At 36.0% G+C, this 25020-nt stretch overlaps 1 protein-coding gene and 2 long non-coding RNA genes across 4 annotated transcripts in view; 1 reads left to right on the top strand and 2 right to left on the bottom strand.

Annotated features, from left to right (window-relative positions):
• Nucleotides 1-19677, bottom strand: part of MCM6 (minichromosome maintenance complex component 6) — a 33519-nt gene extending 13842 nt beyond the window's left edge. Inside the window, exons 1-12 of the mRNA XM_016145422.2 lie at nt 19454-19677; nt 16413-16559; nt 14543-14653; nt 13618-13867; nt 12064-12229; nt 11639-11784; nt 10704-10854; nt 8430-8571; nt 4686-4827; nt 3951-4058; nt 2207-2362; nt 500-628 (exon numbers count right to left, since the gene is read on the bottom strand). Coding sequence (XP_016000908.2) covers nt 500-628; nt 2207-2362; nt 3951-4058; nt 4686-4827; nt 8430-8571; nt 10704-10854; nt 11639-11784; nt 12064-12229; nt 13618-13867; nt 14543-14653; nt 16413-16559; nt 19454-19560 — 1755 coding nt within the window. The 5' untranslated portion in view covers nt 19561-19677. The remainder of the gene's footprint in view (nt 1-499; nt 629-2206; nt 2363-3950; nt 4059-4685; nt 4828-8429; nt 8572-10703; nt 10855-11638; nt 11785-12063; nt 12230-13617; nt 13868-14542; nt 14654-16412; nt 16560-19453) is intronic.
• LOC118613680 lies at nt 17522-19447 on the bottom strand. Its single transcript, XR_004955677.1, has 2 exons — nt 19094-19447; nt 17522-18950 (listed from the first exon to the last, which is right to left on the bottom strand). It is a non-coding gene; the product is annotated as an uncharacterized LOC118613680 (long non-coding RNA).
• A 106-nt stretch (nt 19678-19783) lies between the features above and the next one.
• On the top strand, nt 19784-24806 carry LOC118613679. 2 transcript variants are annotated; one of them, XR_004955676.1, is made up of 2 exons: nt 19784-20906; nt 22121-24806. It is a non-coding gene; the product is annotated as an uncharacterized LOC118613679 (long non-coding RNA). The 2 variants fall into 2 exon arrangements; XR_004955675.1 differs by having other exon boundaries at nt 22116-24806.
• The last annotated feature ends 214 nt before the right edge of the window (nt 24807-25020 follow it).

Raw genomic sequence — 25020 nt, 5'->3', positions numbered from 1 at the left:
GATGTGCTATGGAGATTTATTTTATCAATAAATGTCCAAGTGAGTATCTTGGATCCAAGGCAAATTCAATCCAATGAATGTCAACTACTACTGATATAGTAATCCATGTTCATTCACCACAATTACCTAGAGAAATCCAAGTTTTTCCTCAGAGAAAGATTCAACAGAATCCAGAAGACTACAGATTTAAACATATAAAGTTTCTAGAATCTTAGGAATGGTTGAAATACAATGTTCTTATTAAATTATTCAAAACTCTTCAGCCATAAAAAATTTTTATTAGCAGCTAACAAGTAAAAGAGATGGAATTATTCAGACATGTAAAAAAATTCCCTTTCACCTCTCTGAAAGAAATAACTGTTCTAAAAAAAAGCAAACAAAACAACTGTGGGGAAAAAACCCCAAACACATGTTCATTTTTTCCCAATATAACCCTTTTGGTTAAACACCTCTTAAATATACCCACTGTACTCTCTTTCAGTACAAAAGGGCAGGTTACCTTTGGTTTAAACTGTCTTGCAAAGAGAAGATACCTCCTGATATCATCAAGGGAATAGACACGGTCAATTGAATCTTCAATTCTTGAATGCAAGTCTACTATACGCCTGGCAATAGCATAATCTGTAACCTGATTCAAAACGAGAAAATCACTTTGATCAGTATAGCAACATCCACTCCTGACTATCCCAGGCAGTAAGAAATTACAGCTAAAAACAAACCCTAATATGCCAATGGAAGATGTATTCATAGGTATAAAATTGTTGAGAAAAGTTTGGTACCAGTTTCATTTAAAACCAAATTTATATGCATACCCTTGCCCCACTCCAAGGATGTTCTTGAAGGGATTGCCTTTAATAACAATAGCAGAAATAAGATTTCGAGTGCCCTCAGTCATGCTAGGTGCTATTGCCTTAAGTGTGTCTGGAAGCATTAAGTCATGCAACCGCCCTCACGAAAACCTTTTAGGTAGATAATTATCCCTATTTTACATAGGAGTAAACTGAGGCCCAGAGAGGTTAAATAACTTGCCTGACATCACCGTAAATAACAGAGCCAGGATTCAGACAGAATAGCTCAGAGTCCATGCCCTTAGCCACATTAAATTGCCACTTATAAATATATGAAGATAATTATTACAGAATTATTAACGTTGAGAAAAATAAAATCATACAAAACATATGCAATTTACTCTCAAATGTTACAGAAAAAAACCACATAGATGTAAAGAGAGCAAGTGATACAGCAAATGGGGCAAACTGTCAATACGTGAATAGAATAAAGGTTATATGGGTATCATATGCACAATTCTATTGCTTCAAAGATTTGTCAGTTTGAAATTTCCAATTAAAAAATTAATTTAATGGAGCATGTAGCAATGGAAGTATATGAAAATCAAACAACTTCAAACTATGTGTGTGGGGCTGTGTAGGTTAAATAATTATATGGATTTGTAAAGGGAAAAACAAAACATAAAAAACTAAAAATCCTGCAAACATTCGCAAAATGAAAGGCCACTTTTATTTAGATTAAATATAAAGTTTTGCTGTAAGCAAGAGGTATGTGTCTAATGTAATGTAGGACCACTGTGGTCAGCAATTAACAGTATAGCCTACAATATTAGCTTCTACAGAATGTCATTTCTGTAGTTCTATGCTCATCTGAGCTGTGCAGTGTTAAGTATTAAAGTCTAACTATAAATAACTTTATACAAGTAAATCCACAACTTTACGCTCAATCTTAAAACAGTTACATAATTAGGAGAAAAAAGTAATACACACTCAACAATTTTATGAGGAGATATGGGGAAGACAAATAACTTCTAATTTGGAGGGAAAAGAAATTTCTTTGGTATTCCAATTTTTTTTAAGATTACTCAAAAAACCCCAACAAAACAAAAAATTCTTATAAAAATCTTAAAGTATATCATTGGGAATTAACTGTAAAGTTTCCTTTTTTCTTTTGAGAATTTAAAAACAGTAACAAAAACAAAAACTTGACATTCTTCAATACAACTAAGTGGAGCCAGCAATTCAAGTGACTATTTTGAGTTGCTGAATAAACTCTTGCCAATCCTTTGACACTCTGAGAGAAATGAAAGGTCAGTGCAAACACATGTGCCAGCTGTTGAGGACTATGTCTTTAAGCCTTGTTTCACACTCAAATTGGAAAAACAAAGGAAGCTAAAAGCAGCAGCTCGTATAGTTACCTCATTACATTCATCCACAAGTATAAAAAAGAGATCAAATCGAGACATGATGGGAGCTGACAAATTTATATTCTGTTTCAGTGACTTTGATCTGTCATAGTGTCCACCGACTGGGTTTGCTGCTGCCAAAATAGATGTCCTTGCATTCAGAGTAGCCTGACCACAAAAGAAAGAATTTTGATAGGTTGAAAAAGATGGTCAATAAACACATGACAAAATGCTTAATAATCTCATTCGTAATTAACTAATGCAAACCAAAATATTAAGATATCATTTTTCACCTACCAGATCATTAAAATCTGATAATGTATAGCACATGGACAGTCCTATATCATGATGGTGGTATGATGTGTATACCTTTTAAGCCAGTAATTTCTTGTTAAGAACTTATCTTGCAGCCAGGTCTAGGAAGATGTCTGTTCAAGGATGTTTACTACAATACTGTTTGTAATCATAAGGCTGGAAATAACCTAATGTCACTCTGTAGGAGTCTAACTGGGATACATATAACTGAAAACCATAAAGTAATAAAAAAGCAAAGTGGCTCTAGTATGTGCTGGTATAGGATTGCCAAAATAAAATTATGAAGTTCAATGAACAAGAAACAAAACTATGTGTACTATGCTTATTTATATATAAAATATTCCTAAAAGAGGCATAAACTCAGCAGATGTTTCTTAGTATTTATTAGTGCTGGGAGTTGCAGGGAAAGATTTCTCTTTTTTATATTTTAGTGTACTAATTAAATTTTCCTTAACTACTTAAATGCACTGTATATTTAAAAAGTTTGATTTCTCTTTTATGTTGGTTATGTTACTGTACAGTCATGCACTGCTTAATGATAGGGATACATTCTGAGAAAAGAATTCTTAGGCAATTTCTTGGTTGTCTGAAGATCAGAGTGTAGTTACACAAACTCAGATGCTACAGCCTACTATACACACAGGCTATATGGTATACCTTACTGTGCTAGGCTACAAGATTGTACAGCATGCTTTCTAAACTGTACAAAATATAAGAATCAATCAAGTACAAGAGAAAATAATGCAATTGAGAGATGTAAACTCAAGATGTATGAGGCTGCTGCCCATGTAACATGGCATACTGTTTTATAGCAAATTTTTTTATAGCTAGAAAAAATAATAAAGTAAATACAAATATCCATAACATAGCTGTTTATTATCACTATCAAGTATTATGTACTGTACATAATTGTATATGCTATAATTTATACAACTAGCAGTGCGGGTTTGTTTTTACCACGATCACCACAAACAGGTGAGTACTGTGTTGTGTTAAGATACTACAATGACCAAGACGTCATTAGGTGATAAGAATTTTCCAGCTCCATTATAATTGCACAAGACCACTGTCATATATGAGGCCCATCACTGATCAAAAAGTTATTATGTGGTACATAACTGTATTTATTATTTTTCATTTAAATAATCTGTCAACTTTATTTCTGTTACAACTGGAAACATACTTTATCAAAAAATATAGAAGCTTTGTGGAAATTCTGACAAGTGAAATGTTAAAAATTTCACCAGTACCCTCTATTTTCTGCCATAGCAACACATTTTCACAGTACCCTAAATAGCTCGTATGATTTGGATGAATAATCCTCAGGGCTGTGTTTTCTGTCTTGACAAACATTCTATGTTGAAATAATGCATTTTATCCAGGTAAATGTCTCTAGAGCTATATTAATATACAAGGCTGAGGCATGATGAAACACATGTACCTTCACTCCTGCTTTAGTGATGGAGATGGTCTGCTGTTCCATAGCTTCATGAATAGCAACTTGATCTCGCACATCCATCTTATCGAATTCATCAATACAACATACACCCTGTATCCAAATGAATCAAGCATAAAAAACTGCCTTTTAGGTATCAAATTCCAAGTGAACTTGAAATTTGCAACAGAGACCTTTGCATACTCTAAACAACTTTAAGACAGGTAAATAAGCAATCCTAAATCCCTTGACTAGAGTAAGACAATTTAATAGATCCCAGAGCTAGAAGTAACCATATGTTTTTGACTCACTTTAAACTAAGAGCAAGACTTTTATAGTCATTAATTACATTTTTACTCAATGTAAAAACCTTGTGTAAATCTCAGAGTCAGAATATCCTGGGTCACCTCAGCATCAATTTTAGGCTGCGGAAGTGAAGGGTAGAATTGAAACATAAATGTTTATAAACATGTTTATAATCCAACAGACATAATCATAGAAGTGTCCCAGTATGAAAAGGAAAAAAATACTGGGAAGTGCTAGTCATAGCAATCATACATGCTCAGGGCAGGCAATACATTCTAGAGAAACTCAGAAAGCTAATTAATAATGACAATCTCAATTACGTTCTAGATTGATAAAACTATGAATTATTTTACTAAAAATGTGTTTTTCAAAGGACATCTTTTTAATAGAAACTATTATGATTTCTTTATAACCAAGAATATAAAATGTTCTTACATTATCAGCCAGCATCAAAGCTCCAGCTTCAATGACAAACTCATGAGATTCTTCATCTCTCACAACAGCTGCTGTTAAGCCAGCAGCACTTGATGCTTTGCCACTGGTGTAGACAGCTCTGGGGCTGAACTCCTCCACGTGCCTGTTCAAGGTTATCATATTCATTAATATTAACTGACAGTACTTGTCAATTAATTATTTAAATTTCAAATCAGAGGCATTAAGCATAAGCAATTCGTAAAGACACATGCCATAAACTGAACAGAAAGCCTTTCTATTTTGGCCTTTGAAATAGATTTAAATCCATTCTGTCAAATGAAAGATGAAGTTCATGTATGAAAAAACATCAATTTTAAAAGGTCTTTAATAATAAACAGTACAGCAACAACGATCTATTAGAAGGCCTTGTACTTAAAAAAACGAAACAAAAGTAGATGTAAATGCAAGGTTGGTTTAAAAGTTAAAGTCAGTAATATGCCATCTCACCATATGAAGAAAAAGTATGTGACAAAACCAAACACACCTTCATGAAAAAAACTCGGTAAGCTAGGAATAAAGACTTTCCCTCAACCTGATAAAGGGCATCTATAAAAACCCAAAGATAACATCATACTTAATGGTAAAAAAGGTGAATGCTTTCCACCTAAGATCAAGAATATGACACACATGTCCACCCTACCACATCTATTCAACATTATACTGAAAGGTCTAGCCAGGGCAATTAGGCAAGAAAAAGACACCCAGATTTGAAAGGAGGAACAATTATCACTATTTGCAGATAACATGATCTTACAGAAAATCCTACGGCATCTACTAAAACAGAATAAATGAGTTCTTGCAAGGTTGCAAGTTAAAAGATCAACAATCGATTTTATTCTATACACTTGCAATGAATAACCCAAAAATGAAAATAAGATAACAGTTTCATTTATAATAGCATCAAAAGGAATAAAACAATTAGGAATAAATGTAACAAAAGTTCAAGCTTCTACCCTGAAAACTACAAATCTCCGTTGAAAGAAATTAAAGAAGGCCTAAACAAATGGAAAGATGAAACACATCTCATGTTTATGGATCAGAAAACTTAATATTGTTAAAAATCCAATGCACCTCAAATTGACAAAGGTTTGATGAATCCCTATTAATATGAGAACTGGCTTCCTTGTAGAAGTTGGCAAGCCTACCCTAATTCACAGGGAAACTCAAGGGACCCAGAACAGCCAAAACAATTTGGAAAAAGAACAGTTAGATGAATCATGCTTCCTGATTTTAAAACTTACTACAAGCTATTATAATCAAGATACTGTGGTAATGGCCTAAGGATAGACACAGAGACTAATAAAATATAATTGAGTTCAGAAATAAACTTATTTATATTTATGGTCAACTGATTTTTGATAAGGGTACCAACAATTTAATGGGGGCAAAAGAAAAGTCTTAATGTTGGGACAACTGAATTATCTACATGCAAAAGAATAAAGTTGGACTTTTACTTTAAATCATATATAAAACTTAACTCAAAATGGATCAAGGATGTAAAATTAAGAGTTAAATTATGCCAGAGAATCAAAAGCAGGGACTTTGATACTTATACACCAATGTTCACTGCAGCATTTTTACAATAGCCCAAAAGTGAAAATCAACCCAAAAATCCATCAATGGATGAATGTATAAACAAAATGTGATAAATACATATGAGTTAGTCTTAAAAAGGAAGGAAATTTTGAGACATTCTAAAATAAAGATGACCCTTGGATATATAATGCTAAGTAACATAAACCAGTCACATAAGGACTAATACTGTACAATTCCACTTATACGATGAACCTAGAATAATCAAATTCAGAGACAGGAAGTACAATGGTGGTTGCTAGCAATTGAGAAGAGGGGAATATGGAGAATTACTGTTTAATAGGAATCATCAATTTGGGGAGATGAAAATGTTTCTGATGATGGTGATGTCAGCACAATGTCATGTCCTTAATGTGACTGAACTGTACATGTAAAATGTTTAAAATGATAAATCTGATGTATATTTTACCACACGCAAAAATGGTGAAATCTTATACCAAGGTTTATAGCAGCATTGCTTATAAAAGCCAAGTAGAAACAATCAAAATGTCAACTGATAATTAAATGTGGTATCTACATATAATAGATTAGGCAATAAATGAAAATGAAGTACTGATACATGGTCCAACATCACTAAACCTTGAAAACATTATGCTAAGTGGAAGAAGCCAGTCACAAAGGATCACATAGTATATAATTCCATTTAGACGAAATGTCCAGATAGAGACACTAAAGTAAAGTAGATCAGTGGCTGCCTATGGGTATTGGGGGAGAATGAAAACTGACTGCTAGGGAGTGTAAGATTTCTTTTTGGGTGATGAAAATGTTCTAAACTTACTTTAATTATGGTTGTTCAACTCTTAATATACTAAAACCACTGAATTATACACATTAAAGGCGCATGTTCTATGATATCTAAATTATATTAAAATAAAGATGGTAAAAAACCACTAGCTAAAAAGGCCCTTTCTAAGATAATCATGTACAATACAACACCATCATCAGAGGTACCCTGTAGTACAACTTTCTGTGGTAGGGGTGGTGGGGGGAGGGGCGGTGGAGAGCAGAGAGCATGAACAAAAGAATTCCTTTTAACAAAGGACTATTATCTTCAAATCCGGAACTCAGTCCCTGATATACTTGAAAAAATATTTAATTATAAAACTCCAAACCAACTAAAAATATTCTATGTTCCAAACAGTGCCATGTTACAAATTTCCCAAACAAATCAAGGAAAGGCTTCTTGACATAGTATGAAGAGCACATGCTTTGCAGTCAAATACATCTGAGTTCTAATACTCATGGCTCTGAGTCACTTGTCAGCTATGAGAAACTGAGCAAGTTACTGAGGCTCAAAGAAGTTTTGTCTCTCTAAAAAAAAAGGATACTATTACATGCCTGTCTGGGTACGGCTAGGATAAGACATAACCCACACATACATATAGCAGCAAGAATACAGCAGGTACTCAAAAACTGGCTGCTATTATTTTAACCTCTAAGTTTCTTTAAAGTTTGAAAGCAAGTACTTATAGTACACATGTTGATAAGGTTAGCATAAACTATCTCATCCTCATAGCACTGCTTCTGGAAAGTGTGTCCTGTTTAAGAACTTCGAAAATGTTTGTAATCTTAGTCTCAGCAATCCTATGCCTAGGAATTTACTCAAAGGAAACAAAAAAAAAATAAACAAAAACAAAATTTATACATATCATGGTGTTCACTGTGTATCAGTATCTATAAAATAAACTATGACAAGTGAGAGAAATAATTTTGAAGGAAATGATTTTGTATAGTACACCAACAAAAATGATTGTGAAAATAAAGAAAACAGAAAATACTTAGGATATATAAAATTAAAAATATGAATGCTGTGATCTACAACCATGAAATACATATTTGTGTATTCAAAAATTATACAAAGACATTATATAAAGAGTAAGAATTTTATGTGTGATTGGGATTATAGGCAATTTTTTCCTATTCTAAAAAAATGTAAAATGTTACATTCTATTAAACAAATTAAGGTGTATTTAAGTGAGTTATACATTCAACAGAGACATAATTTATACTCCTCCTCTACTAAAGGCACAGTGACTGCATTCCTGGTGACACAGAGACCCTGGACTATGCACTTTGTTATTTTTTTGGCTGTACCCTCAGGCAAACACTTACTTGAGAAACTGGCTCTTAGCTGTACTTGGATCACCAACAATGCAAACATTTATATCCCCTCGAAGAGAGGTTCCTTCTCCTGTTGTCTTTGGAACACCACCAAAGAGCATCAGCAGGACACCCCGTTTTACTTCATCATTGCCTGAAACAAAAATCAAACAGGAGTTTAAATATCATAGGAAACTACAAAGGCATGTTGTTTACCAACCAAAAGAGCAGAGACAGATGAAGCAAAGAGTTAAGGCTAAAGTAAAAATACCTGGCTTCTAATCTTAGTTCCTGCTCTGTGAACTTAGTCACCTAACCACTGTCTCAATGTCTTCACCTATACTATAGATGTCACAGATGCTGATGCCCACCATTCTAAGAGCCTTTCTTGTTCACAAGTCCTACCTCCTTACACATGTGGTAGTCCTCAAATATCTCCCCATAAGTAAACTATGTCCACCACAGCCTACCATATTTGCTAGTTCTTTTTTAATGGCATGTCTTCTAGTTGTACCAAGAGTCTGAAAAAATGGTCCATGACTTACTTCTTTTGTATTACCAACAGTGACCGGTGCTGAATATAAATCCATGCTAACTGAACTAACAAGGATTAAAATGCTCTATGTGCTTCACAGCTGCTTCTAAGAACTGTTTATTATTAACCCAATATAGGAAGGAAAACACATAACTAAAAAACAACACTGGATCTTTAGAAATGTGCTACTAAAAGAAATATTTTCCTGTGCTAATTATTATGACTTTCTGTGGATTCCATCAACAAAATACTAGGCACACTTACACAAACCACTTCTTAAATGTAGAAAATTTAAAAATCCATTTTACAAACAAAACTTCTGTGATTCATGACCTATAAAACAAGTGTGTTAGAGACTTGGTAGTTTTTAAATAGTACACAAATTCTTTGATACTCTTCATTTCAAGATGGAGCTTAATTCTCTTCTTAAATGTGGCTAGACTCAGTGACTTGCTTCTAACAGCATAGGATGAAAATGAAGATGTGTAACTTATGAGACTCGAGAAATATCTTGCTTACTCCTTGCTTTGCTCTCTTGGTTTAAAATGCTTTGGAGGAAGCCAGCTATGTTATGAGGACATTTAAACAGCCCTATGGAAGATTCATGTGGCGAGGAATTGAGGCTTCTAGCTAACAACTAGCACTAATAGGCACCATGTAAGTGAGCCCACTCTTAAGCAGATGCCCCAGCCTTCTGATGACTACAGCCCCAGCTGATGTGTTAGCTACAACCTCATGGATGACTAAGCCAGAGCAACCAGCTAATCCTCTCTAATTCCACAGACTATATGAGGTAATGATTGTTGTTTTAAGCCACTAAGTTTTAGGGTAATTTGTTATGCAGCAATAATTTACGGGAAAAGTGTTAACAGCATAAAAATTTTACGCTGCTCATTATAAAGGAGGACATTCTAAAATCCAGTTATTAACATAAAGGATTTCAGCGATCAAATATTTAGATAGAAAAAAAGGTTAACTGTAAATGATTAAAAAATATATATTGAAGAGAATATTCATCATTAGTTCTTGCCACAACTTCAATCGAGTATGGAAGATGGAAAAAAAATGGGGGGGAGGGCGTAAAGCATGAGGTCTGAAAATTTAGTTACATCCCTCAATAAATACACAAGGGAATTTTAATGACAGTGAGCAGTTAGCAACCAAGAACCAAGAAAAATGTGAAAGAAGAGAAACCACCAAAAGTAAAGACGGTACATGGAACAAAGAAACAGGAAATTGCCATCTCTGATCATTAAAAAAATTAGAATATTAGACTAGCATATTAGAATATATTTAAGTGCAGTTCTGTCCTAAAGCCAGAAAAAGATGACGGAATGACCTTTTTATTACTTGTTTAAGAAATTGTGGTAAAATATACATAAAATTTACCATTTTGGCCATTTCTCCCATTCTATTTTTAAGTGCGCACTTTAGTGGAATTAAGCATATTCACGTTTTATAACCACCATTTCTAAAACTCTTCATCATCTTGAACAGAAACTCTATTAACCAGTAACTCCCAATTCCCCACCTCCTCAGATAACCTCTGTGAATTTCTCTGTCAATTTGCCTATTCTAGGTATATCATTTTAAGTAGAATCATATATTTGTCCTTTTATAAATGACTTGAGAAGACCCCTTCTAAACCCATTAAAAAACTTGCACAATCTGATTTATGTGGTTTTAAGGAATAGCATGTTGCTGTTTTATTATTTTGATTTCGAGTTTATGGAAATTGATAAAACTCTTACCATGTATAGTAGGGAACAGGCTGGTACAAAGATTGTGGTATAGATTTTTATCTTGACTCATTTCAAATACTTTCTCCCATTCCTTCACAGTCATTTGGTTCTTAATGCTCTCAGCTGTCTGTTCCTCATCTCGGAGCTCTTTTCCTCCAAACTGAGGGATGGAGAAGAAAGGGAAAATATTACTACAGAAACAGTAAAAATAATGTGAAAGAGAAGAGCCTTCCCTACAAACAAAATATAATTTGGGAATTCGACTTCAGAATCTGTGGACTATAAAGGTTTTTAAAAAAATTCCCAAACTAGTAAGGCCTAAGTTAATCAAGATACTGAAGTTTGTCATTTGTCCAGTGAATTAAAATCAACAACAAAAAAGCTACCATTGTTTTGTATTGCTGCTATCTAAATAAATCTGAATGGTCAAGAGATGAGCCATAATAAAATGTTAGTCAATGATATAAAGGTGAAAATGAAGTAATAGAACATTATGTTCACCCCCCTTTTTCCAATACTGGACTATTTCCCAAACTCTCCCTGCTTTCCCATTCAGGACACAGAACCAAATTCTGAACTATAACACCCAAGGTCCATCACTCTCAGAAAGAGCAATTTACTTTCCTTCCCAGATTACTAAATCTATTTGTACTTTCTCCAGAAGCATGAAAGAGGAACTGTGACAATCAACCAAGAATAATTTGTAACAATGCTCTTAATGCAACAAACTCTTATACATGAAAACAAATAAGACTTTTCTTCAAGGTCAGAAAAAAGGACACGACGAAATCTGGTTTCAAAACTAAAAAAATCTAAAATAAAATCTCATCCCAATCCCATACCTTAAACACTGACTACATGACTCAGATGTTTCAGAAGCCTGTAAATTTGTAGCAACTTTAAGGGAAGACTTTCTCAAGCTTTGCCATTCTATTAAGACTCACCCTTGGGTTGGTTGGTGCAACACTGCAGGCTAGAAAGACCAGTCTGTATGAAAGGTCCCTAACACCAAGGGCTCGGAGTCCTCTTATGCCTTCTGTCTCATATCCATCAACACCACTGACGCGAGAATTAGTTTCTGCACGTGCTCCTGAAAGATTGAATAAGTTGTTTTACAGCTTAAATATTAACGATGATGAGAATCAAAATTTCTCAACTAAATAAAACCTATAAATCCAAAAGATTTCATTTAGGATGAAATTTCTCAGGCTAGTACCCTTTGTAGCAAAATCAATTTGTCTTTATTCTCATCAAACTTCCTTGTTCACCCTTACTGGTAGCCAAAAAATAAGACAAGGAAGACCTGAGAAGCTAGATGCTCTGTAGTTCAGATAACAGAATTTGTTAAATTTGAGCTACAGATACCAACCTGGTGTGCTAAGCTTAGAGACATCAGGCACAACAATCAGTGTCCCTGTAAAGTCACACTTGTCACCAGCTTGAGCTGACTCCACAGCTTCAGCCCTCAAGATCACTTCTAAACTTCGAGGGATACTTCCTCGAGGAAGCTCAGCTTGAGTCTCTTGAATACGAACCTATAACAAAGATAAATGGCCAAGAATAAGAGAACTTTCAAATGCATAAAATCTAAATTAAATACCACAAATATTGACATACTCTATCTAAATTATCTCACCATTTGCAGACTTTGGACATGTGTCATTTATCTTAAAAATTCTCTATGCTAAAATTCCCTTCAATTTGGTACAATTATATTGATTTAAAATCTTCACTTTTACTCTCATTAAAAATATTTATTTTTCTCTTTGTTAAACTATGTGGTTAAATATCTGTTCTGTGTTCCATCTTTCTCTAAATTTTCATGGAAATTTTATGAAAACTTTCACATGCTTTATATCCTCTACCTCAATGCAACTGTTAATGTGACTTACACATAAACGCACACATTTTTTTACTGTCATTTGAAAGAAATTGTAAAAATCAAGATTCTTCATCCCTAAATATTTTAGCATTCATCTTCTAAGAATAGACAATCTCCTATATAACCATAATATCATTATCACACCAAGAGAATGAAATATTTAACTCCATAAAATGTTCTATTATCTAGTCCATCTTCAAATTTTCCCAATTGTCATAAACATCCTTTATTATAGATTTTTTTTTCAAACCAAGGCCCAATCTATTCAGTTTGTATGGGGTTGTTATATCATGTTCTTGTTCAACTATAAAGCATCTCCTACCCAAAGCTATTGGTAGAGTATATATTTCTTATAAATTAAGTATCAAATTAATTTAAGAAAAGGACTAAAAACTGAATTAAATATTATTTATTTTAGTCTGGTACTCATTCCTCCCTGCTTTAGTGACTGAGCTACTGCGACTTTTCTTTCCCCTTATTCTAGAGTTACTAAGTCCTACAGAGATCTGAACCCACCCTCCAACTCCCATTCTTATTGCTATCATCCAATTTTTACCCAAGTGACTGACTACAACTGCTTAAGAATTAGTCTCTTATTAAATAATACAAATCACTGTTCAATTAATCTTCCTTTAAAAAAAGAAAAATTCACATCCCCTGAAAATATAGTTCCCTTGCTTATCGAGATAGGTCCAAACTTCTCAACCTGAGAGTTTAGGCTCCAAGTATCTCCATGCCTCATACCAAATCGTTTCTCAGGTGATCTCCTCTAACTGGCTCCTCTAATTCAATTATGATATTCCTCATTGCTATTGACAAAATATGTCCATTTGCACTTGTTCTTTTATTCATGCCCTCCTCCCTCCTAACTACCAATTCAGTCTTACACCAAGTCTCTACTCCAAAGTTTTCTTAACTCTAGTTAAACTAAGTTTAACATTGCCTAAATAAGCTTATAATAATAAGCTTCTTTATTGCAGGTGCCTAGAAGTGAATTATTAGTATAGGCTGAATCCGATCTAAATAGAAGTTAATATATACCTTTTGAAAATCAACAAATCTTGATTTATTTGTATCCAGCAAGAATCTCCTTCTGTTGGCACAAACTGGATTTCGGCAGATGTTTGGCTGTGTGTATTTGAACTGCTGTTCTACATCTTTGATCACTGTCTGACAGTCCAAGCATAGGAAAGTTCCGCTCACAAGCTCTGGGTGAACTGGGTGAGTCCGTACCACTTGCCCACTGATGCGAGTGAGCAAACCAATTCTGGATGATGTGAGTTCTCGAATTCTGTTTAAAGACAAATGTCCCATTGGTGAATAAAGAACACCAACGAAATAAAATTAGAATTATTAAACAGGATGATCCCATTTTTGTTTTATATGACAATATATTTTTTTGCTTATCTACAATTTCAAAATAAGCACATATTACTTTCATAGTAAAGTTACGGGGAAAAAAATTTTAGACTCAGAAGTTCAGAAATGCTTGCTTTACTTCACAAACCCATTTTATATTAGATAACTTGATAACTTAAATAATTTCACTAGTTTAAGTTTTCAAAATACCACTTCAATTTCTTCCAGTAAATTAATTCTTTAAATAACCACTAAAGGGGAAAACTGTTTATAAGTTATATACCATTTAAGCTCTGACAAAAATTTCCAACAATTCATGAATTTCTGTGACTGTTCTCAGTTTTCATATTTTCTCACTTGACTAATTTTTCCCTAAATTTTCCCTAAGATAATGTATCCTAAAATATTACAATACTCAGAAATTGCATCATTTAACTTATTTCCCAATCCATCTCCCTAGAAAAACATATTTCTCTAAAATTAAACTTTTTGGATAGCTGGGTATAACTTTACAGATCTAAGACTACAATCTCCTGAGTTTTCTGACAATTAAGTGATGCCTATACTATTTGGTGATTTACTTTTCTTTCAAAGAAGGGTTTCTTACTTGTGTCTGGTGGGTAGGTCTTGGAACGCAACATAAAAATCCTTGGCAAGAGGGATCTCTTTACGGTCTTTGACGAAGGTTTTTAAGGCCCGACATAGGTAAGGATAAACTCTGAAAAGCAAACAAAAGATCAACTGGCATCCTCAAGAGGCTTATTACCAAAGCCTCCTTCCCCCCTTCATGCTTGCCAGCAGCTGAGAGTAAGTAGTTTCAGCTGGTTACAGCTGAGCCTTAGTATCTAATGATGCAGGATACTTCTTTCATCTTGTCCAGGTTTAGGAGCCTCTTCAATCGTCTCCTATCCCACCACAAATAAATCTAAGATAAGAGAAACACCAAAGATAAAATGCTGTACCTGAATACCTATTATCTTTAAAAATAATCATTTAGCACCCATATGGCAGGCCACTCCTGTTCAAGATGACTCTACCTCAACAATCTGGGGCGTTTACAATCTAGCAAGGCAACCTCCCATTTGGTGTCAAGACTGAATACATTTTTCTAGGTTTAATTCTTGACTGATAAGAAATGAATGAGATCAGGGGAGGAATGTGTGTATGGATGTGAGCAAGTTGGCAGAAATGTCCTATTTGACTGGTTAGACTGAAGTATGCGTGTTCTCTTGGTATTAAGTTCCCAATAGCTGCTGCAGCTTGGTTTAAGCAGTGGGATCTAAAATCCTCTGCAAATTAGCTACTTTCAAGAAGAGAATTGCTGCATGGCCTATGCATGAGGTATGGGCATAGCTGTTTCTACCGCCAGCCCTGATTTTCTACACCCCCTGCCAGTACAACTTTTCTACACCCCCTGCCAGTACAACTTTTCCTGCTGCATAGTTTCATAATGAACTCTGCTGTTTATTTCTCCAACCATTCTTGATGGTCAGGTGACTAGAAACATGGAGACAAGTCTTCCGTCTCCTAGTCTAACAGGTAAAGTAATAGGACTGTGTTTCCTTACTCCTGGGTCTTGATTTCTTTCACAAATGTTCACTATGTTTTTTTTCACTTGATTTTATTCATCAGATAGTCACATTTATTTAATACAAATACAAAGATATCTGTAAAAAGATATTTCTTGCTTTGTGTAGCAATTAAAAACAAAATGAAAGCCTAAATTATTAAATGACTAATTTCTGCCAAAAAAATGTCAAAAAGCTATTAAAATGTTTTCAAGAGATTTTATATAACATAGGAAAACAGGTTACACCATTAAGTGGAAAGGGCAGGACGTTCTATCTACAGTATGATCCAAATAATTACATGTACACAGAAATACATTAAATGTGTCAGGAGATCCTTAGGAAACTGCACTTGCAGACTTGGAAGGCTTTTGGTGCTTTATTCCAATAGATCTGCTAATGATGGTTATCTATGACTGGCTGGATTACAGATGTACAGACGATTTTATTCTCATTACTTTTCTCTATTTTCTAAATCTTCTATGATATACACATTACTTTTATAATCAGAAAAAAAATTAACTTTAAGAACAACAACGTCACTGCTGTTAAGACATCCCTGATCAAAAATAGGATCCACACAAACTCTTTCTCAAAAAACCTATGGGGGTGGGTGGAAGCAGGGAATCAAATGATAGCAACTACAATGAATGTCTGACACAAAGTAAATGACTCTCTTAAAACAGGGAAACTCTATTGAAAGCAAAGATCTTCAACATTTGCATATGAAAAATATTCAGCTCCAGAAAGGCCTAAATTAGTTCAGAGCAATTTTAAAATGACCACTGGCTGTATCAAAGGACCTCTGTGACAGCTGCATTTCTGCCTAAAAAATGAACACTACCAGTCCAAAAAGAGCTGGCTTCCCAGGCTCCATGCTTATTTAAAATAAAGATTAATATATCATACCTATAGAACTCCTCTTGAATGGTGGTGGAAAGTTGCTGGTTAAATTGCTCCAGGTCCACAAAACTCACAACCAATGTGTTTCTCTCAGGGCGAATTAGCTCTTCTGCTAACTGCAAGTACTTAATTTCTCCGTCACTGTTCTGGAATCTGCAGATACATGCAAATCAGATTAAACTGAAGAATTATACAGTTAAAAGAAGAAACTAAATGCCTGATAATTCAGTGTATTGGTTAAAAGTCATCAGTTTTAGGGTAAAACAGGCCTATTTTTGGCAGTTGTGTAACCTGGGATATGCTATTTATCCCTCCTAAACCTGCCCCTCTCCCTTAAAAAAAAATTAAAACAAAATGAAACAAAAACAGATCAGGACATCACTTTATCTCGTGAGATAACTGTGAAGGTTAAATGAGAGAATGCCTAAAACATGTTTTATGCAGAGACCAGACCATAGAAAAACTGGATCTTCAGATTTTAATCTGAGTTTCTTGATTTAATATTTTCTAATGAACAAATGCTAACTATTCTTTTATTACTATTATGTATAACTAAAATTGGGAAATGTTAAATCAAGAAATTCAGGTTAAAATCTAAAGACTCAATTTCTTTAGGGAAAACTGATAGGTCAGTTGTTGGTTTAAGCACCAGAATAAAAATACACAGCAATGAGGTACTTCACAAGACTTTAGTACAATGGAAATATACACATGCACGCACGCACACACATACACACAACTGGTGTCTTTTCCCAAAAAGGGTATCATACAAAAACATATTTGCTCTTTGTCCTTTTAACATAATATGCAGATTAGTTTCAAGGCAAAATCAGTTCCTCCTTCAAATATAGCATGTTCTGTTAAATATTTACCAAATAACACCTATCTGCAAAGCACTATGCCAGAGGTAACTGAAGCTGGAAATGAATGTTATTCCTGCCCTAGGATTGATACTCTCATAGGAGACACTCTTACTAAAGAGGTACAAGACAACCTAAATGTCCATCACAAATGGACAAAGAAAATGGATTAAAGAAAATGTGGTATACACATACAATGGAATATTATTCAGCCTTAAAAAGGAAATTCTGCAATATGTGTCAACATGAATGAACCCTGACATTATGCTAAGTGAAATAAGCCAATCACAGACAAATACTACATTATTATACTTACATGAGATACCTAATAGTCAAAATCATACAATCAAAAAGTGGAATGGTGGTTGTTAGGGGCTAAAGGAAGGAAAATGTAGAGGCAGTAATCAATAGGTATAAAGTTTCAATTAAGCAAGATGAATAAGCTCTAGTTCTACTGCAGAGTTGTACCTATACGCAACAACATATTATGCTGTTAAAAATTTGTTAAGGGGACAGATCTTATGTAAGTGTTCTTTCCACAATAAAATAAAGAAAAAAAAGGATGAAGTACAAGAAATGTGATGAGGGAATATAAATTAATTCTATCTATTATTAGAAAGGCTTCATGCATATAAAAGGTGGAACTGGAATTCTGTCTCGAAATACTTAAAATATGAAGGGAAAACAAGCCATAGATAGACTGGTTACAGATGTCTACGTATGTGGCAGTGAGAAAAGGTATGGGAGGAGTGTGAATGATGACAGGCTGGCTGTGGAAGATGAAACTGAAAAGAGTAGTTGTGAAGAATTTGAACTATTTTCCTAGGCAATAGCAAATCAAAATTGATATTCTGAGAGGGAGTTAACATTTTTATTTTCCCCACAAAGGCCAGGGATTATTTTGTTCATAATTATCCTCAGCTTCTAACTACATAGTAAGCTGCAAGGCAATGAAGGCAATTATATTTATTATTTGTTGAATATTAATTGAGGACCTTTATAATGTGCTGTGGTGACTAGGTGGGGTTGAGGACAGGATTTACACTGAGGGTGAAGTGGCAGACAGGTTAAGATACAGGAAGTTCTATTACTAGACATAATGGATAATGGCAACTTGGGAGCATAAGGGAAGAAAAGACTGGTGTTGCCTGAAAGGTTTATAGAGTTTCACAAAAGAGGTGAGCCTTTAGCTGCTGGGCTTTGAAAGATGAGTATCTGTCAGGCAGAGAATAACACCACCAAAAGTGGGGAAATATAAATGAAATTATAGTTTTTAAGTGTATTGGAATTCTGTAAGATAGAATGATTCACAACAGTAAAAGTGTGGAAACAACCCAAATGTCCATGGACAGATGGACACAGAAATGTGGTATATACATACAACAGAACATTATTCAGCCTTAAAAGTAAATTCTGGCACATGCTACAACATGAACTTTGAAGACATTATGCTAAGTCAAATAAGCTGTTCACAAAAGGACAAATACTATATTACTCCAAACATATGAGGTACAGTCAAATTCATAGGAAGTAGAATGGTGGTTGCCAGATGTAGAGTGGAGTCAAGGGAAAGGAGTTATTGTTTAATGGGTAGAGCTTCAGTTTGCGAAGAGGAAGAGTCCTGTAGATGGTGATGACGATGGTGTAGCAAGGTGAATATATGTAATGCCACTGAACTCTTTGCCTAAAAACAAAGGTTAAAACGGTAAAGTTTTGTTATATTTTACCACAATTAAAAAAAGAATGTTATAGGACATTGCAAAGTGTTTACATTTTTTACTGAAGGCAGCAGAGTCCCTACTCTTAGGTAAAGAAGTGAGTACCTACACCATCTACGAACAGTTAACTGGTGGCAGTGGTGGAAAGCCAGGGAGGGAGGTTATGAGGCCAGGAGCTCAGAAGACAACTGAAAAAGAAAAGTGTGTGTGTAGAGGGGAGGAAGGACTCGCCATGGATTTCACCCCCTAGAAATCGAGCCAGCTCGCCCCAGGCTACTCGCGGCGGCCTGGCTCAGCCCCAACTGGGGCCTCTCTCCCTGGCGCGCAACCCCTGGGTTCCCGAAACCACGCAGGCCCCACGCGCCCCTCACCCGGGCACTGGGATCCTGGGGCCCCGGAAGCGGGACTGCTGGGGGCGGGGTGGGCCGCTTGGGGAAGATCCGCGGGGAAGGACAGACCACTAACTTACTCCTCCAAGAAGTCTAGGAAGAGCTTCTGGCACTTCTCCGCCACCTCGTCGCGGACTTCCTGGTGCTGGCTGCCGGCGCCCGGCTCCGCTGCCGCCGCGAGGTCCATCACTGCTCAGGGCTGAGGGGCCGCCACACGCCAATGCAAGAGGAGCTTCTCGCCGGAAGCTGCGACTTTGCGCGCGCCGCTGCCGCAGCTGCCACCCCGCCCCCTCGTCCCAAACGTGGCAGAGCGCGGGATTTTCGCGCCAAATCTGCTCAAAGGGCGCAGCTTCTCTCTCAGCCCCGCCCACAGAGCGGGGATTTCGCGCCAGACGCAGAAACCTGGAGAAAGACTGCGTCCTGTCTGTGCGCCTGCGCAGTGTTGTCGGGTCCGGGGAAATTCGGCTTCCGGAGGAAGTTCAAAGGTCGGATCTTTGGCTGTTTTTTCAAATGTTCTTCAAACCATTACACTGGTATTGAGCAGTAGGCGTAAAGCTCTACGGAATTGAAAACAGTAAGATTCAGGTCTCCTATTTGAGTCGTCTAATTGGAGGAAATGAACTGTAAATCAGCGGGTAAAACTAAAAGAGCCAACATTGATGTATAAACAGTACCAGGGACCGGGGATTGGCATAGTTATTCTGATCGTGCTGACCCGGGAAAATCAGCGAAATATTTAACATTATTGATTAGTTCCTCTCTTAAACGCACTTTTGGCTTGCGACCTTATAGTTTATTTATCCCCTCTTCGGCCATCTTTCTCCGACTTCTTTTCACTTGGCTTTTTCTATTTCTTTGGCACTTTATTACTATTTATCCTCCTTTGTAGGGAGTCCCTTAAACGTTCTGGTACCAGAGCTCTCCTTTCCCATAAATGAGCTCTTTTGGGCGACTCCCTTAAGTCCCCTGGCTTCAATTAACATCTGGTTGCCTATATATGTATATATAATTTTATTTGTCAATGACTTATAAATATGTATCACCAACCAGTACTCTTTCCTGGGCCTCCAGGAGATTAAGAGAAGTCTGGACCACTTGCATTTTTTGTAATGTATCTAAGATTGTATGTATTACCTCATTTGAAGGAGATGAGAACCTTTGGGGCTCTGTAACCCTCAGCCCCTCACCAGCTCAAGAAGCTGCCTGCCCACTGGACATCAGCACTTGTATGTATTTTAGGAAACTCAATCTTAGATTTACTAAAAGTTGCAAAAAGACAGTACAGAGTTCTCATGTATATTGTGCCTATTTTCCCCGTTGTTAACTATAGTACATTTGTCAGAACCTACTTTGGTACAGTACTATTAACTAAACTCCATACTTATTTGGATTTCACTAGTTTTTCTCTGTCTTCTCTTCCAGGATCCCATCCCGAACACCACAGTGAGAGGTCATGTCTCCTTAGTCTCTTGATCTGTGCAATTTCTCAGACTTCCCTTGTTTTTGATGATAGTTTTGAGGTGTACTGCTCAGGTATTCTGCAAAATATCCCTCCATGGGGTTTTTTCTAATGTTTTTCTAATGATTAGACTGTGGTTGTGGGGTTGAGGAGGCAGAGCACAGAGGTAAAGTACAATTCTCACCACTCCCTTATGATTTTGAAGCAAATCTTAGATATCATTTCATATGTAGCTATTTCAGAATGATTCACTAAAACGTAATGGTCCTTTTTCTTGAAACATCTTTATCTGGGAGGGAACCTTCTTTCAAACAGCTGTAGCAGTATGCAGGTCGATAATGCTGACTCTTTTAAATCTAACTAATGTTTTCATGGATTACCAGTACTGCAAACTTACTTTGAATAAAACCAACAGATTACATTTTTGCATGATTTATTTTAGGTGTTGTGCAATATTCAGTAAGCTATCAAATCATAAGAGACATATTTTCTTGCAAATACAGTCAATCCTGATCTTGCAAAATATTTACTATATCCTACCTCTTATTAACAAAATAAGAAATTATGTGCTAGCTATGATCAGTTATTTTTAACAATACACGACTAATGCCTATTTAGTCATTTGCCTTCCTCTTTAGTTATTTAAAAATATGAAATGTTTGATCATGATGTCTATCAAAAGTAGTGCTGAGGGCAGTGGAAATGGCGGTAGTTTTAACCTATTTTTATATAATACTTATTTAATTTTTCCCAAAAGCTGAATACTGGAACTACACACACACACCTGAAAAAATATTTGAAACTTTTATCAATCTTCTCAGTTCATGACTTATCATCTTAACTATACCTTATATTATTATAAAGAAATGAGAACCTAAATTTACTTGTTTTTTTATAGCTATTATAAGAATAAGTTTATTATATCTATAAATTTTAACATTGACTTGATTGTTTTTAATGAACAATTTTACAAAATGTGTTCCATATTTTGTCTCCTAGTGGTTTTTAGACTTTCTTGAAACAAGTATTAATATGTCTATCAATTGAAGTTGGATTTTTTTCTAAAAAAATAGTATATTTGATTAACTAATTTGCAATGAGGACAGCTTTGCTAAGTGGGTTATATGGTAGACATTTTCTAGACAGCGAATGACCTAAATCTTCACCTCCAAGGTTTTGACCAAAACATATTTCAAGAACATTATAAAATAAAATCACTTTATGTAAAAAGTTGTATAAGTAAAAGTGTGTTGAAATTAATGATTTCTTTTTTTCTTCTCAAGTCTAGGAGAGATTTAGGCATCAGAACCAAATTGAAGAATCCTCAGAAGAGATGGCGGGGAAGCCTTGGGAGTAGATGCGATCACCCTTGAGATAGAGCATCTCAAGAAAGAGAAGGAGACAGGTCCAAGCATGAAAACCTGGGAAATACCAGCATTGAAGGGTAGGCCGAGGAGGAAAATGCCATGGAGAGATGGGAAATTACAGCCAGAGAAATAGGAAGAGAATCTGAAAAGTCAGGATTCTAGAACTAATTGTCAGTGGTGAATGCTGTAAAGTGCGGTCTGGGCCCGGGGTTGGGGAGTGAGATAGAAACCCAACATGGTGGAAGGAGTTTCAGGGATGTAGAGAATGCAGAAGTTAGATTGCAGGGGAGTGAATGGAGGTGAGGAAGCAGAGTGATTGGCAGCCACTCTTTACCAAGTTGAGTTGCAGAGAGAGTAGATTGTGAAGGACTTGGTCTGCTCTGTGTAGGTTGACAGGCCCTTGACACAAGCTTTGGTGCTTTTGAAACAATTGGCTGTTGGAGCAAAGGTACAGGGAGAAGGACAGCCAGCCAAGTCAGCAGTTACTCACTCCACTCCCTCCTTCTGGCAATGGAGAAGAGGGAAGGCTACATGGGGCCCACCTTTTGTGATGGAATGTGTGAGTGTCTCATTCCAGGGAGGCCTCCTGCTGCTCACTCTTCCACTTATGTGGCAGGGGGGTCACCCCCCATGGTAGGCAAGGTCAGGGGCTGCTGAAATCCTATCTGTTTCTACCAGCCCAGCCATTTACACTGGACTAAGGGGAACTTTGTTCTGGGTTCCACTGGAGCACCAGATGGACTAGCAGCTTCATCGCATACAGCCCTTCTTGGTCTGAGAAGCTTGGCCTTAGCTAATCTCATTTCTCCTCAGAAGGCAAATATGGGGAAGTCTTTTGCTCTACACAGATGTGTGCAATAAAGACGTATTCAATTAGAACTTTGCATCAGAATCCCATCATATCTGGAAGGATATTTTGTGTGCTAAGTAAGTGGTATAGCTTAAACAGTTAAGCACATGAATGCTGGATTTTCATCCTGGCTCCACTGCTTAAGTAATCTTGGGTAAGTTACTTAACCTTTCTGTGCAATGAGTTTTTATCATAAAGATTAAATGAAATAATATGTGTAATGGGTTTTTAATCTATGAGGTAATAATAGTACCTGCTAATAGGGCTGTCGTAAGGATTAAATGAGATAATATGTGTAAAGTGATATATAATATGTGTTAAATGCTTGGCACATATTGGGTATCATACTTATATTCTATTTAACCTTGTTAAGGACTGATTCGTTATAACTCTATTTGTCTCTGAAATATTTTACATAAAAAATACTTATGTAACATAAATACGTTATGATATACCGTGTGTGTGTGTGTGTGTGTGTGTGTGTGTGTAACCTTGTTTTGAGTGTTCTTAGGAGTGCTCTCAGCCAAATAGAACCACTGTGTACTCTATACCAGTAAAAGTTAGTTAGTCCATCACGTTGCAAATTGCATATAAACATCTGCTGAAGCGAATATGTTCTGCAGCTCGGTTGTAGTTAGGATAGGCAGTTGGAGACTAGTGGTAGATGGATGTTATGAAGGGCATCATAAACATCACTGCCATCTAGGAGGAGAGACCAAGAATGGTATGATATGTGCCTGGGAGAAACTACAGCCCAAGGCATGTCTTTAGAGTTTTTAAGGAGGCCCAAGAGCAAATGCCAATGTTGCAGAAATGCATTTGCCTGAGGACGGTCCTATGAGGACTCAAAGGGCTGATTTTTGGCTGGCACTCCCACATCCAGAGAGTCAGAGTCCCTTTACCAACATAAGATACGTGTCCATTATTATTAGACCTGTCTACTTACTGTTGCACCTCCTCTATGAGGCTTTCTGACCTAGCTTATGGTTCTCCATCCTTTCTCTGAACTCTGAAAACATTACATCACCCAATTGGCACATATAGTTTTCTGCCTTGATTTAGTTAGTTTTCTTTTTAGGTTGTTTTGGCTTGATGTCAAACATTTTTATTGACTAATTAAAACTGAGAACTTGGGAAAACTTAAAATCTAAGAAACAAAACAGTACATTTTCTTAAAAACTTTATTAACGAAAATTTCACATATGTAAAAAAGTAGAGATAACAGGTCATGCACCATCATGTGTCCATCACCTAGTCTAATCCTGCTGGATTTATAAACCCACCATCTTCTGACATCAGCTGCTTATTTGGGAACAAGCTTCTAACATCATGTAATTTCTTTTGTAAGTATTCCATTATGTACCTGTAAAAGATAAGCATTCTTTTAAAAAAATATAACCACTATATCAGACGCTCTTATGTACCCCTTCAGGTCCTCCCAGGTTTATCTGTCTCTCATTCTAGTTCCATGAGGGCTCTTAGCCACCTGCTGATATCTCCTGCCCTCTGTGCCTCTCAGGTTTCCCCATTGTCACCGTTGAGGAACTGACTCATACCTTTCAGAAGCACCCTGGAGGACAGAGTGAGTCAAGGCCCCAGAGAATCTTTGATTAATGGAAGAGGAGAGTAAGTGATTAAATTTCTTAACCAATCCCCTACTAAAGAATATTTGTGTTAGGTTAGTTTTTTTCCCACCTTTTCCCCACCTTGCTCCCTCTTCAAAACAACAGTGCAATAAACATCTTTGTATGTGTGTATTACTGGAGGATTTTCTAGAAGGGCTGGTTCTAAGTAAAAGGGAATAAACATTTTACATTTTCATGTAATTAAATTGCCAAACTGCTTTTCAATAAGTTGTACAAATTTACTCTCTTACCAGTGCATAGGGCGTTTTCATTTTAAGTGAAATAAGAACCTTAAGGCAAATCAGTTAGAAGTACAGGTTGCAATCTGCTGATGGGAATAGATTAT

This window comes from Rousettus aegyptiacus, unplaced genomic scaffold (assembly GCF_014176215.1).
Source record: "Rousettus aegyptiacus isolate mRouAeg1 unplaced genomic scaffold, mRouAeg1.p scaffold_m13_p_2, whole genome shotgun sequence".
In the NCBI taxonomy this organism is placed as follows: domain Eukaryota; kingdom Metazoa; phylum Chordata; class Mammalia; order Chiroptera; family Pteropodidae; genus Rousettus; species Rousettus aegyptiacus.
This window is presented reverse-complemented; position numbering and strand designations above follow the sequence as displayed.